General features: G+C 47.8%; 2 protein-coding genes across 2 annotated transcripts in view; one reads left to right on the forward strand and one right to left on the reverse strand.

Moving 5' to 3' along the window:
* The window catches only part of ANO7 (anoctamin 7), a 61,821-nt gene extending 55,660 nt beyond the window's left edge, over window positions 1-6,161 (reverse strand). Inside the window, 4 exon segments of the mRNA XM_044278595.1 lie at window positions 2,280-2,387; window positions 2,747-2,922; window positions 5,802-5,916; window positions 5,970-6,161. Coding sequence (XP_044134530.1) covers window positions 2,280-2,387; window positions 2,747-2,922; window positions 5,802-5,916; window positions 5,970-6,161 — 591 coding nt within the window.
* A 7,386-nt stretch (window positions 6,162-13,547) lies between these two features.
* Window positions 13,548-14,261, forward strand: LOC122926335 (claudin-8-like). Its single transcript, XM_044277709.1, has one exon. It carries the CDS (start codon window positions 13,548-13,550, stop codon window positions 14,259-14,261), a length of 714 nt encoding a protein of 237 aa, XP_044133644.1.
* The last annotated feature ends 1,478 nt before the right edge of the window (window positions 14,262-15,739 follow it).

Raw genomic sequence — 15,739 nt, forward strand, 5'->3', positions numbered from 1 at the left:
GGCATTGTTTTAAGCAGCATGATCAAACCTACCAGGCAGAATGCGTAGTTTAATAGGTTTGATCATGCTGACAGAATCTCCTGCTCCTCACACGGCCCAGATCCGCCGAGATTAGTACACAGCAGAGTAACAGGTAAAGGAGATGCTACGGAGTCCAGTAACTGGAAGTTAGGGTGACCATAAGTTCTCTTTTTCTGCACATGTTCTCTTTCTGGGACCTAAAAAAATTGCCCAGCTTTATAAATTACCAAAAATGTCTGGGGCATGGTTTAACACGGAGTGTTAAGTCGCTATCATACTGTGGCTCCCAATAATATTAATGCCCCCATTAGTTCCCCCAGTAATAGTAATGCCCCCCATTAGTTCCCCCCAGTAAGAGTAATGGGCCCATTAGTGCCCCCAGTAAAAAAAATGCCCCCAGTAAAAAAAATGCCCCCATTAGTGCCCCCCAGGAAGAATAATGCCCCCCATTTGTGCCCCCAGGAAGTATAATGACCCTATTTGTGCCCATCAGGAAGAATAATGCCCCCATTAGGGCCCCCCAGAAAGGATAATGCCCCCATTAGTGCCCCCCAGAAAGGATAATGCCCCCATTAGTTCCCCCCAGGAAGAATAATGCCCCCATTAGTTCCCCCCAGGAAGAATAATGCCCCCATTAGTGCCCCCAGGAAGAATAATGCCCCCATTAGTGCCCCCAGGAAGAATAATGCCCCCATTAGTGCCCCCCAGTAATAATAATGCCCCCATTAGAATAATGCCCCCATTAGTGCCCAAGTTAAAATAATACCCCCAGTTAGAATAATGCCCCCCATTAGTGCCCCCCAGTTAGAATAATGTCCCCCATTAGTGTCCCCCAGTAAAAATAATGCCCCCATTAGTGCCCCCTTCTCTGCTTCTGCAAAAAAAAAACTGTCACTTCCTCAATTTTCTCACACCGCAGTTAACGCTCCCTGCTGACTGGAAGCTCAGGACAGGACCTGCACTCCAGCGTGATGACGTCTCACAGGTCCTGTCCTGAGCTTCCAGTGAGCAGCTCGAACAAATCGAGGAGGTGAGGGAGTAAGGGCTGTACTAATGAGCGCTCCACAATGGAAGCGCTCATTAGTAACAGGAAAATACCGGCAGGTAGAAAAAAAATTACCGGCACCAGCAGGGCCACTAAAATACCGGTAAGATACCGTCCGGGTGGCAACCCTAGCTGGGGTGGAGTTCAGCAGTTGGGAGAAGTGGTAACGACCTGTGATGAGGTCACCATCATGTGATAAGTGCAGGGAGGCCAGAGCTCAGCAGTGGGGAGAAGTGGTAACGACCTGTGATGAGGTCACCATCATGTGATAAGTGCAGGGAGGCCAGAGCTCAGCAGTGGGGAGAAGTGGTAAGGACCTGTAAGATGTCACCATCATAGGGGGTTAGAGTTCAGCAGTAGTCCTCTTCTCTTATACTCTATGTCTGAATTGTCCTCTGAGTTCCTCTGATAATAATGGCCTGGATATGCTGGGAGTTGTAGTTCTTTCCTCTTATACTCCCACTCTGAATTGTCCTCTATTATCCCATAATAACTGCCTGGACATGCCGAGAATTGTAGTCCTCCCTGTATAGCCCCTCCCTGACATATCCCTTGACATCTCATAATAACATCCTGGACATGCTGGGAGTTGTAGTGCACGCCTCTTATACTCCCTCTCTGAATTGTCCTCTGTTATCCCATAATACCTGACTGGACATGCTGGGAGTTGTAGTCCTCCCCTTTTTTAAATATCCTTTGACATCTCATAATAACAGCCTGGACATGCTGATCTTATACCTCCCCCCTGAAATTACCTCTGATATCCCATAATAACGATCTGGACATGCTGGAAGTTGCAGTCCTTCCTTCCTGTAATGTCCGCTGACGGTGGTATATAGATTACGTTTCCATTTTGTGTGTTGTATCATCACCCCCAGTCCTGGGTATGATGTCCTCCTTATGGGGTTTATGAAAGTGGTCACCCTACTGGAAGGGGGACCTCAGACGTGAGGGGCACTACTAAGCCCTGTAGATAATGGTATCAGAGAGGTAAGTGTAAGAAGAAGAAGAGGCCAAGGAAGTCAGGAGAACTGGAGTAGTCAAGACTGTAATATTCACAACCTTCTCTGAACTTGTTTACTAGTGATAGTGCTCACAGCAAAGTGGGAAGCCATCCAAATTTAGCATTTGTGGCCCATGGTTACTTGTTAGGCCCCTGGGTAGGATATAATGCAATACCATGAGGCAATGCAAGGATGTGAAAGGTGCAGACCTGAAGCGGAGCCCTCATACACAGCTCCTCCGCGTAGTAGACCAGGACGTCCCAGGGAGCGTTGAGTTTCAGGTAGTGCAGAGATCTTCGCTCGCTGAGAGTCTGCTCCTGTGGAAGGACATTCACATTGCTACAGCATACATAATCCATCTAACCAGGGGTTATATACACAGTACTGGATATCATCACATTTACATCATCTAGATCTCTCTGTGTGATTTCTGTGACAGTGTAACTCCCACATACTCCAGACCTAGAGGGAGATGTCCATTATCCCATGAGGCCTCATTCACACTATGCAGAATGAGAAGAAACTGCTTGCAATCCGCTCTCAGGACTGATGCGAAATATACGAATCATGTCTGCACAGTGCAAATGATACCTCATGTACCGGTCACAGACGGGAGCACCACAATTCTATGGGGTACATTGTGGACCCCCCCATGTGGCAATTTCAGGTATCCCACCTTCTCACACAGGAGGCCGGCTTTCAGCAGGTTGCGGTGGAAGCGTTTACGGTAATTTTCATAAGCGGCCTTTCCCCTCGCTCTGCCCCCCTGTCCGCGCTGATCAGACCCCTTGGAGGAGCTCTGTGTCTTGTGCTTCTTGGAAGGAATTTTCTCCTCCCAAACCAGGATGAAGTCTGCAAAGAGCCAACAATGTCACCTACACCTTCTCATAGAATGGAAAAACCTCTGTGTCTGTAATAATGATGGCGGATACAGTATCACTGCCTCAGGCTACATAGAAACATAGGATGTGTCGGCAGATAAGAACCATTTGGCCCATCTAGTCTGCCCAATATACTGAATACTATGGATAGCCCCTGGCCCTATCTTATATGAAGGATGGCCTTATGCCTATCCCATGCATGCTTAAACTCCTCCACTGTATTTGCAGCTACCACTTCTGCAGGAAGGCTATTCCCTGCATCCACTACTCTCTCAGTAAAGTAATACTTCCTGATATTACTTTTAAACCTTTGCCCCGCTAATTTAAAACTATGTCCTCTTGTAGCAGTTTTTCTTCTTTTAAATATTCTCTCCTCTTTTACCTTGTTGATTCCCTTTATGTATTTAGCAGTTTCTATCATATCCCCTCTGTCTCGTCTTTCTTCCAAGCTATACATGTTAAGGTCCTTTAATCTTTCCTGGTAAGTTTTATCCTGCAATCCATGTACCAGTTTAGTAGCTCTTCTCTGAACTCTCTCCAAAGTATCAATATCCTTCTGGAGATATGGTCTCCAGTACTGAGCACAATACTCCAAATAAGGTCTCACTAGTGCTCTGTAGAACGGCATGAGCGCCTCCCTCTGTCTACTGGTAATGCCTCTCCCTATACACCCCAGCATTCTGCTAGCATTTCCTGCTGCTCTATGACATTGTCTGCCTACCTTTAAGTCTTCTGAAATAATGACCCCTAAATCCCTTTCCTCAGATACTGAGGTTAGGACTGTATCACTGATTTTATATTCTGCTCTTGGGTTTTTACGTCCCAGGTGCATTATTTTGCACTTATCAACATTAAATTTTAGTTGCCAGATTTTTGACCATTCCTCTAGTTTTCCTAAGTCCTTTTCCATTTGGTGTATCCCTCCAGGAACATCAACCCTGTTACAAATCTTTGTGTCATCAGCAAAAAGACACACCTTACCATCGAGGCCTTCTGCAATTTCGCTGATAAAGATATTAAACAATATGGGTCCCAGAACAGATCCCTGAGGTACCCCACTGGTAACAAGACCTTGGTCTGAATATACTCCGTTGACTACAACCCTCTGTTGTCTGTCCCTCAGCCACTGCCTAATCCATTCAACAATATGGGAGTCCAAGCCCAAAGACTGCACTTTATTGATAAGCCTTCTATGTGGGACAGTATCAAAAGCCTTACTAAAGTCTAGATAAGCGATGTCTACTGCACCTCCGCCATCTATTATTTTAGTCGCCCAATCAAAAAAATCAATAAGATTAGTTTGACATGATCTCCCTGAAGTAAACCCATGCTGTTTTTCATCTTTCAATCCATGGGATTTTAGATGTTCCACAATCCTCTCCTTAAGTATGGTTTCCATTAATTTCCCCACTATTGATGTCAGGCTTACTGGCCTATAGTTGCCCGATTCCTCCCTACTACCTTTCTTGTGAATGGGCACAACATTTGCTCATTTCCAATCTTCTGGGACGACTCCTGTTGCCAGTGATTGGTTAAATAAATCTGTTAATGGTTTTGCTAGTTCACCGCTGAGCTATTTTAATAGCTTTGGGTGTATCCCATAGGCTAGTATCCTGAATGTTATTTTATTTATATTCTGTATGTGGGATGTAATCCTCAGTAACTGTTCTTACTATGTATATATGGACACTGCACAGTACCACTTCTCCTGTCCTGTATACTGGGTGTAATCCTCAGTATCTGCTCTTATTCTGTATATATGGACACTGCACAGTACCACTTCTCTCCTGTATACTGGGTGTAATCCTCAGTATCTGCTCTTTTCTGTATATATGGGCACTGCACAGTACCACTTCTCCTGTCCTGTATACTGGGTGTAATCCTCAGTATCTGCTCTTATTCTGTATATATGGACACTGCACAGTACCACTTCTCCTGTCCTGTTCACTGGGTGTAATCCTCAGTATCTGCTCTTATCCTGTATATATGGACACTGCACAGTACCACTTCTCCTGTCCTGTATGCTGAGTGTAATCCTCAGTATCTGTTCTTACTATGTATATATGGACACTGCACAGTACCACTTCTCCTGTCCTGTATACTGGGTGTAATTCTCAGTATCTGCTCTTATTCTGTATATATGGACACTGCACAGTACCACTTCTCCTGTCCTGTATACTGGGTGTAATCCTCAGTATCTGCTCTTATTCTGTATATATGGACACTGCACAGTACCACTTCTCCTGTCCTGTATACTGGGTGTAATCCTCAGTATCTGCTCTTATCCTGTATATATGGACACTGCACAGTACCACTTCTCCTGTCCTGTATACTGGGTGTAATCCTCAGTATCTGCTCTTATCCTGTATATATGGACACTGCACAGTACCACTTCTCCTGTCCTGTATACGGGGTGTAATCCTCAGTATCTGCTCTTATTCTGTATATATGGACACTGCACAGTACCACTTCTCCTGTCCTGTATACTGGGTGTAATCCTCAGTACCTGCTCTTATCCTGTATATATGGACACTGCACAGTACCACTTCTCCTGTCCTGTATACTGGGTGTAATCCTCAGTATCTGCTCTTATCCTGTATATGAACACTGCACAGTACCACTTCTCCTGTATACTGGGTGTAATCCTCAGTATCTGCTCTTATCCTGTATATATGGACACTGCACAGTACCACTTCTCCTGTCCTGTATACTGGGTGTAATCCTCAGTATCTGCTCTTATCCTGTATATGGACACTGCACAGTACCGCTTCTCCTGTCCTGTACACTTCCATTCTTCTCTATGTTGGGTACATCTCACATAAATGCTCCCAGTTCCATTACTTCACTCACCAATTGGCGTTTCCCCATCTTTGAAGAAGTTTGCGCTCTGCTGAGGCCTGTAGAAGTCTGTACATGGGATGTATATTGGATCTTCGTCATCCTCTCCATACTGCACACAGAAAAAGTCATGATATATTACTGAACGCTCCACTGCACAGCATCAGTGTACATCCCCATGCTCCAGGTGCTCACGTTTCCACCTTTTATCACATATATATATATATATATGTATATCTGCTTACATAGTCACCACCTCCATTATGCGCAGGTTCCTGGGGACTCGCCAAGTATTTCTTCACCGTCTCTCTCCAGGTCAACCAGTGAACTGGTGTCCAGATCCGACCAGTCCGACAGCTTTCTCCTAAACATGTCTGCCTCTTAGCTACGTGCCCGGGATATTTAGGCTGGAGGTAAAGATGAGGTGAGGTGACTGCACATACTCTGCATATACTTGTAACAGTACTGTATGGGGGTCCTTGTAGCCAGCACTGTTTGGGGGTCCTGTAACCAGTACTGCATGGCGGTCCTTGTAGCCAGCACTGTTTGGGGGTCCTGTAACCAGTACTGTATGGGGGTCCTTGTAGCCAGCACTGTTTGGGAGTCCTGTAACCAGCACTGTACAGGGGCCCTGTAACCAGTACTATCTGGGAGTGCTTGTAGTCAGCACTATATGGGGGTCCTGTAGCCAGCACTGTACAGGGGCCCTGTAACCAGTACTATCTGGGAGTGCTTGTAGTCAGCACTATATGGGGGTCCTGTAGCCAGCACTGTACAGGGGCCCTGTAACCAGTACTATCTGGGAGTGCTTGTAGTCAGCACTATATGGGGGTCCTGTAGCCAGCACTGTACAGGGGCCCTGTAACCAGTACTATCTGGGAGTGCTTGTAGTCAGCACTATATGGGGGTCCTGTAGCCAGCACTGTATAGGGGCCCTGTAACCAGTACTGTATTGGGGGTGCTGTAACCAGTACTGTATGGGGGCCCTGTAACTAGTACTGTATTGGGGGCCCTGTAACTAGTACTGTATTGGGGGCCCTGTAACTGGTACTGTATTGGGGGCCCTGTAACTATTACTGTATGGAGCCCTGTAGCCAGTACTGTATGTGGGCCCTATAACCAGTCCTGTTTAAGGGTCCTGTAACTGGTACTGTTTGGGGGCCCTGTAACCAGTACTGTTCAGGGGCCATTTAACCAGCACTGTATGGGGCCCTGTAACCAGTACTGTTTGGGGGCCCTGTAACCAGTACTGTATAGGGCCCTGTAACCGGTACTGTATGGGGACTCTGTAACCAGTAGTGTATGGGGGCCCTGTAACCATTACTGTATTGGGAGTGCTGTAACCAGTACTGTATGGGGGCCCTATAACTAGCGCTGTATTGGGGACCCTGTAGCCTGTACTGTATGGAGCCCTGTAGCCAGCACTTTATGAGGGCACTGTAACCGATACTGTATGGGGGCCCTGTAACTAGTACTGTATTGGGGGCCCTGTAACTAGTACAGTATTGGGCCCCTGTAACTAGTACTCCATTGTGGGCCCTGTAACTTGTACTGTATTTGGGGCCCTTTAACTGGTACGGTATTGGGGGCCCTATAACTAGTACTGTTTGTGGCCCCTGTAACCAGTACTGTTTGAGGGACCTGTAACTGGTACTGTTTGGGGGCCGTGTAACCTGTACTGTTTGGGGGCCCTGTAACCAGCACTGTATGGGGCCCTGTAACCGGTACTGTTTGGGGGCTCTGTAACAGGTACTGTTTGGGGGCCCTGTAACCAGTACTGTTTGGGGGCCCTGTAACCTATACTGTTTGGGGGCCCTGTAACCGGTACTGTATGGGGCCCTGTAACCGGTACTGTTTGGGGGCCCTGTAACCGGTCCTGTTTGGGGGCCCTGTAACCGGAACTGTTTGGGGGCCCTGTAACCGGTACTATTTGGGGGCCCTGTAACCGGTACTGTTTGGGGGCCCTGTAACCGGTACTGTTTGGGGGCCCTGTAACCGGTACTGTATGGAGCCCCGTAACCGGTACTGTTTGGGGGCCCTGTAACCAGTACTGTATGGGGCCCTGTAACGGGTACTGTTTGGGGGCCCTGTAACCAGTACTGTATGGGGGCCCTGTAACCAGTACTGTATGGGGCCCTGTAACCGGTACTGTTTGGGGGCCCTGTAACCAGTGCTGTATGGGGCCCTGTAACCAGTACTGTATGGGAGCCCTGTAACTGGCACTGTATGGGGCCCTGTAACTGGCACTGTATGGGGCCCTGTAACCGGTAATGTATGAGGCCCTGTAACCAGTACTGTATGGGGCCCTGTAACCAGTACTGTATGGGTCCCTGTAACCAGTCTGTATGGGGGCCCTGTAACCTGTACTGTTTGGGGGCCCTGTAACTGGTACTGTATGGGGCCCTGTAACCGGTACTGTATAGGGCCCTGTAACTGATACTGTATGGGGCTCTGTAACCGTTACTGCATGGGGCCCTGTAACTGATACTGTATGGGGCCCTGTAACTGATACTGTATGGAGCCCTGTAACCAGTACTGTATGGGGCCCTGTAACCAGTACTGTATGGGGCCCTGTAACTGATACTGTATGGGGCCCTGTAACTGATACTGTATGGGGCCCTGTAACCAGTACTGTATGGGGCCCTGTAACCAGTACTGTATGGGGCCCTGTAACTGATACTGTATGGGGCCCTGTAACCGGTACTGTATGGGCCCTGTAACCAGTACTGTATGGGGCCCTGTAACTGATACTGTATGGGGCCCTGTAACCAGTGCTGTATGGGGCCCTGTAACTGATACTGTATGGGGCCCTGTAACTGATACTGTATGGGGCCCTGTAACTGATACTGTATGGGGCCCTGTAACTGATACGTATGGGGCCCTGTAACCAGTGCTGTATGGGGCCCTGTAAACTGATACTGTATGGGGCCCTGTAACGAGTACTGTATGGGGCCATGTAACTGATACTGTATGGGGCCCTGTAACTGATACTGTATGGGGCCCTGTAACCAGTGCTGTATGGGGCCCTGTAACTGATACTGTATGGGGCCCTGTAACTGATACTGTATGGGGCCCTGTAACTAATACTGTATGGGGCCCTGTAACCAGTACTGTATGGGGCCCTGTAACTGATACTGTATGGGGCCCTGTAACTGATACTGTATGGGGCCCTGTAACCAGTGCTGTATGGGGCCCTGTAACTGATACTGTATGGGGCCCTGTAACTGATACTGTATGGGGCCCTGTGCCCAATACTGTATCAGACAAGAAGAGAAGTCTGGGGAAGGTCACTGATGAGATGCAGAGGACAGTTATGCTGGGTGAGGGAGATAGACGATACAGGGTGAGAGGGTGACCCGGCGGGTGTGGGGTGTCAGGGTGTGCTCCTTACCTGAGCTCCGGCCTGGATGGCTGTGAGGTGCAGCTGCCGCAGTCCGGTCTCCCGGGGAGAGCGCAGTAATTGCAGAGACTGGCAGCGGAGAATTCCCAGCTCAGCTGTAGGAGGAGAGAGGCGGCCATCACCCCCTCCTCCCTCACAGCGCTGAGGATGCTGAGCCGCTCTGTGCAGTGCTGTGTGACTGAGGACTGTACCGCCACCCCTCACCCTGGACACTGTACAGTTACCAATGCTGAGATCCCAAAATCATCTGATACTGTCTGCTGAGTCACTGTATCTAAGCCTATAATGTGTGATACTGTCTGCTGAGTCACTGTATCTAAGCCTATAATGTGTGATACTGTCTGCTGAGCTACTGTATCTAATCCTATCCTGTGTGATACTGTCTGCTGAGCCGCTGTATCTAATCCTATCATGTGTGATACTGTCTGCTGTATCTAATCCTATCATGTGTGATACTGTCTGCTGAGTCACTGTATCTAATCCTATCCTGTGTGATACTGTCTGCTGAGCCACTGTATCTAATCCTATCATGTGTGATACTGTCTGCTGAGCTGCTGTATCGAATCCTATCATGTGTGATACTGTCTGCTGAGTCACTGTATCTAAGCCTATCATGTGTGATACTGTCTGCTGAGCTGCTGTATCTAATCCTATCATGTGTGATACTGTCTGCTGAGCTGCTGTATCTAATCCTATCATGTGTGATACTGTCTGCTGAGCTGCTGTATCTAATCATATCCTGTGTGATACTGTCTGCTGAGCCGCTGTATCTAATCCTATTATGTGTGATACTGTCTGCTGAGCTGCTGTATCTAATCCTATCATGTGTGATACTGTCTGCTGAGTCACTGTATCTAATCCTATCATGTGTGATACTGCCTGCTGAGCTGCTGTATCTAATCCTATCATGTGTGATACTGTCCGCTGAGCTGTTGTATCTAATCCTATCATGTGTGATACTGTCTGCTGAGCTGCTGTATCTAATCCTATCATGTGTGATACTGTCTGCTGAGTCACTGTATCTAATCCTATCATGTGTGATACTGCCTGCTGAGCTGCTGTATCTAATCCTATCATGTGTGATACTGTCTGCTGAGCTACTGTATCTAATCCTATCATGTGTGATACTGTCTGCTGAGTCACTGTATCTAAGCCTATAATGTGTGATACTGTCTGCTGAGCTACTGTATCTAATCCTATCCTGTGTGATACTGTCTGCTGAGACGCTGTATCTAATCCTATTATGTGTGATACTGTCTGCTGAGATGCTGTATCTAATCCTATCATGTGTGATACTGTCTGCTGAGTCACTGTATCTAATCCTATCATGTGTGATACTGCCTGCTGAGCTGCTGTATCTAATCCTATCATGTGTGATACTGTCTGCTGAGCTGTGTATCTAATCCTACCATGTGTGATACTGTCCGCTGAGCTGCTGTATCTAATCCTATCATGTGTGATACTGCCTGCTGAGCTGCTGTATCTAATCCTGTCATGCGTGATACTGTCTGCTGAGCTGCTGTATCTAATCCTATCATGTGTGATACTGTCTGCTGAGTCACTGTATCTAATCCTATAATGTGTGATACAGTCTGCTGAGCTGTGTATCTAATCCTATCATGTGCGATACAAATTGTAAATCCGCAAAGCACAGATAGCGTCCGTGTGCGTTCCGCAATTTTCGGAACGGCGAGGACAGCCATTGATATAACTGCCTATTCTTGTCCGCAAAACGGACAAGAATAGGACAGGTTATATTTTTTTTGCGGGGCCACGGAGCGGAGAAACGGACATCACGCGGAATGCTGTCCGCATCTTTTGCGGCCCCATTGCAGTGAATGAGTCCGAGCCGCAAAAACTCTGGCTCGGATGCGGACCAAAACAACTGTCGTGCGCGTGAGGCCTAAACCTGCGTGATACTGCTTCCTGTTCCACAGTATCTAAACCTGCCTTGTATGTTACTGAATGTCATGAAATAAATGGTAAAATTCGTTGATCCAGAAATAATGGTCCTGGATATTCTGGATTATCGGAGCCCATAATCTGCTATTTCCGTATTGCTTCTCTCTCTGCAGTTCTGTCCTTGGTAAGCAGACTTTCTGGAGTAGCAGATGACAGATTAGAGGTGTTGTAATGAGATGACAGCCGTATCACCGTCTCCTCTGTATACACAGTGTCACTTATAGCAGAGGAGGCTTGTGGGTAATGAGGATTCCCGCTCTGTGGCTCAGCGCCTCCATTGTCCCAGTGACTGACGTGTGACTACTACACCCATCACTGGATTGTCACCCTCCCGCTGTAATATTCTGGAATCTGATGGCAGGAATGTCTGCTTTGTCTTCTTGTCACCTCTTATCACAGCGATATCTGAGGAAAACGTGACGGAGGCGACATTTCCACCCTCGGCGCTCCTAGACAGTGATGAGGTTGTCAGTTGCACAGTTTTTCCAGTTTGGGAAGTTGTTTATGTTTTGCCTGTACAATGTAACACTCCCATCATCCGTGTCCTCAGGCGCTCACAGTCCAGTCTCCCTTTCTCACACAATGGAGCAAATTTACTAAGCCTGTAGATGACACAAACATTAGGGGGTACTCCTTGGTGCAAAAGGGAGCTACACCCCTTTTCGGACTAGGTGTAGAAACAGTCTCGAAACCTAGATACGCCAAATTGCCCCACTTGTTGCTGCAATTTACCCCAAAGTCTAGGTGCACTCACATTAGTAAATAGAGACTCATGTATCACTCCTCTCATTCCTGTTCCTCATATCCTGTGTATATTAGTCATGTCATTGAGAGGAGCGCCCCCTATAGAGGGTGGAAGTGTCGACTGGATAGCTGAAGCAGAGAAGTGGACCTGATGACAACCCAGTAAGTGAAGCTAGATGGGAGCTGAATATGGAAGCTGGACCTGAGAAATGGAGCTGAGGAGTGGACCAGAAGAGTGGACCTGAAGATAAGGGCTACGGACTGGAGCTGAGGAGTGGAGCTGAAGTTGGGAGCTGAGCTTTGGACCTGAGGGTTAGAACAGAAGAATCGAACTAAAGAATAGGGCTGAAGAAGGAAGCTGAGCACTGGACCTTAAGACTGGAAATTACGGTTGGAACTGAGAACTGGAGCTGAAGATGGGAGCAGAGCACTGGACCCAAGGAATGTAGTTGAGGACTGGAACTAAGAAGTGGACCAGAGGAATGTAGCTCAGGACTGGACCCAAGGAATGGAGATCAAGACGATGTGGGAACTGGAGCTGAGGACTGGACCTAAGGAATGAAACTGAGGACTGGACCAAAGGAATGGAGCTATGAACTGGAACTCAGTACTAGACATGTGGTCTGGATATAAGGACGAGATCTGAAGACTGGACCCAAGGACAGGAGCTTGTGGATTGGACAAGAGGATTAGATGTAAGGACTGGAGTTGAGGACTGGAACTCAAGACTGGACCAAAGGAATGGAGCTCAGGACTGGAGCTGAGAACTGGATCCAAAGACTGGAGTGAGGACTGGACCAGAAGATTGGGTTTGAGCACTAGAGCTGAAGACTGGACATGAGAATTGAACTTGGGAACTAAAGCTAAGGACTGGACCCAAGGAATGGAACTTTGGGTTTGACTTGAGGATGATGCTGAGGATGAGAATTGAGAACTGGAACTCAGGACTGGACTCAAGGAATAGAGCTCAGGACTGAACTCAAGGAATGTACCTCAGAACTGGACCAAAGGACTGAATCAGAGGATTGGACTTAAGGACTAGACCTGACGACAGGATCAGAGATCTGGACTTGAGGACTAGAGCTGAATACTGGACCTGATGACTTGGTTTGACAGCTGGGGCTGAGGACAGGTGTTGAAGACTGGACCTAAGGACAATTGATCTACGAGGTTGAGGTTTCAGGTGGTCCTCTCAGCAAAGCTTCACTACAATCAGCTTCTATTCTTCTGTTTCTTCAGAATCCCTTGATATGTTTATGAGGTTCCCGCCCTGTGTCACCTGAAGGAAATTCCTGAAATTAGTAACTCTTAAAGAACTGAAAACAAAGACATAAATAACAGTGAAGACTTTTTGGCCCCAGCACAGGTGAGCTAGGTCCTGAGTTTTTGGCCCCATCACAGGTGAGTTAGTAAGTTTTGGTGCCCTGGGGGTTCCCTCTAATGGTTGTCTCCCTCCCTGCATCTTGTGGCTCCCATTGTCTGAGATAATTGGTGTCCTCATTCTGTGGTGTAGTCATCCTCTTGTCATTCCTTTCATTGTTTCCTGCACGTGACCCAATGAATAAATGTGTGTCCCTGGATGGGACAAGTTCAGTCGTTGTCTGCAGGTCGTGCTCCGCAGTTTCTTTGGGAGAATCTCCTACCTCACAGCCATGATCTTCTGCCTGGTCCATATTATTGGCCTCATCTTCGGGACCATTGGTATGATCCTCACCTGGATCGTCACCATCATGCCTTACTGGAGGTTGGTTGTATTGGCTGAGAACAACGGTCTGGTCATTGAAGGTGGCCGCATTGACGGGGAGTGGATCAGCCGCTGGGATGGTCTGTGGCTCACATGTCTGAAGCAGCTTCGGATAAATATGGAGTGTAACGACTACGGCTCCATGGTGTCCCTCACCGCTGACCTGAAGGCTGCCAGAATCTTAATGAGCTTCGCCGTCGCCCTGTCCGTCATCGCCTTCATATTCTCTTTGATTGGCTTCATTGTCAGCCAGTGCTGCCGATGTTGTGACGACAGAGATAGTGAAAACCACTGCCTCACCCTGACTGCCGGACTCATGTACTTCCTCAGCGCCATCCTCGTCATCATCCCTGTCGTCTGGACCACGGTCAACATTTCTCGTCGTGCCTATGACGCCGCATTCACCAGGGGGGCTGTGCGCATCGAGATAGGACAAGCACTGCTGCTGGCGTGGCCCAATATCGCCTTCCTCCTCATAGGGGGGACAATACTGACCTTCCTCTGCTGCTTCTGCTCCATGAGCACGTGCTGTACCAGGGAGCCCTGCAAACAGACCGTGTACAAGGAGCACCCGGCTAAAGAGGAGCGATCTAACTGCAGCCCCCGCATGGAGTATCTATGAGGACAGAGACACTCTTCAGGACAGACTTACTTGCTGCTGTGAATACAGATGGAGCAGAATGTATTGTAGCTAAGCCAGGTGAATGCACTGGCTGGACACAAATTTCTGGTCACCCCCCTGCGCTCCATGATGTCACAGTGTGCACTCCAGAGTGCAGCCACAGCTCCCCCTATAGCAGCACCACTATATGGCAGCATAATGTGTAAGTGTAGGAAGCTGTATAATATGTAGAGGAGCAGAATGGCGCTGCTGACCTTGCCAAATCTTACCGTAAAGTCCTATGATGTTATTATTTACTGTGTACTATACTATTATTTATCTTTATTACATTTCTGTGTAGACTTAAACATCTGCTGCGTGGAAACCATCAGCAAGTAGGTCAGCAGATTCCAATTGACTTTTGTGGCTTCAGTTTTATTCTAGATGTGTACTTAACAGAGCTCAGTACAGTAGCTATGGCCCATAATCCGTATGTTCATCTGTCCACGGTTTATAATAGTCAGGAGCGTCATAAGAGAAGCGGCTGATATGGATGGATATGTCTCTGGAGGTTCTCAGCACTGCAGATATGTGACTTGTGGAGACATGTGAAAGTAGTGATCATGGGGGTCAGGGTCGTGAGGTATACTTCATGTCACTTATCCCACTGAAGAACATGACAGTCAGCTTTTCCCCAGCTCGAAATGGCTGATAACAGGGAACAACAGAGTGCATCCTCTCACACAGAGACAGACCTGTGTCCTCATCTTGAACCCTTTCCCCGTGCCGTGCGTGTTTCGTGAATGGAGATTGTGCAATACTTTATTTATTATCATAACTGGATGTAATAAACTGCAATGTAATGTTATTAAAGATGATGGGAGAGGTAGTCCCGTGGAGTTGTGTTCTTATTTTCATAAATTTTCTGACCACTTGAAAGGGTTTTTCTGGTAACGACAGTGGGGGGAGTCAGAAGCCCACCGATCTAGCCTAGGGAGTGGCCATCAAATTTAAAGGTGACCCCCACTCTAGCAGCCTCCGCTCCTGTCTGGGTATGGCCCCGGGATCAGGCCTCCGCGCTTATACACTATAGCTGTACAGGGGGCAGAATCGCACAGGACGTGACGTGTGCAGGAGGTCTAACATACAATGAGATGTCTGAGTTATGTGATAAAATAAGAAAAGAGGTGACTTTCATAAACTCTGATGTGGCCATCAATGGCATACAATAGATAGTAATGATGGCTGCATTACTGGAGAGCACCAACTGCCATCATGCATAGTGCGGAGACACAGAGGACCAACACCAGGTGTCATGGTGTGGGGGCGTCATTAGCTACCATTGACATTGACCAGTCTTTGGTATATCCAAGACATCATGGGACCAGTCCTACTGCCTTTTCGGCTCAGTTAGGAGACGTGGTGTCCAACAAGATAATGTCCTAACATCCGTGCACACACTGCCCACACTACACAATGTGCTCCCCCGGCAGCCTGAT

The sequence above is a fragment of the Bufo gargarizans genome, chromosome 2, assembly GCF_014858855.1.
Source record: "Bufo gargarizans isolate SCDJY-AF-19 chromosome 2, ASM1485885v1, whole genome shotgun sequence".
Taxonomy (NCBI): domain Eukaryota; kingdom Metazoa; phylum Chordata; class Amphibia; order Anura; family Bufonidae; genus Bufo; species Bufo gargarizans.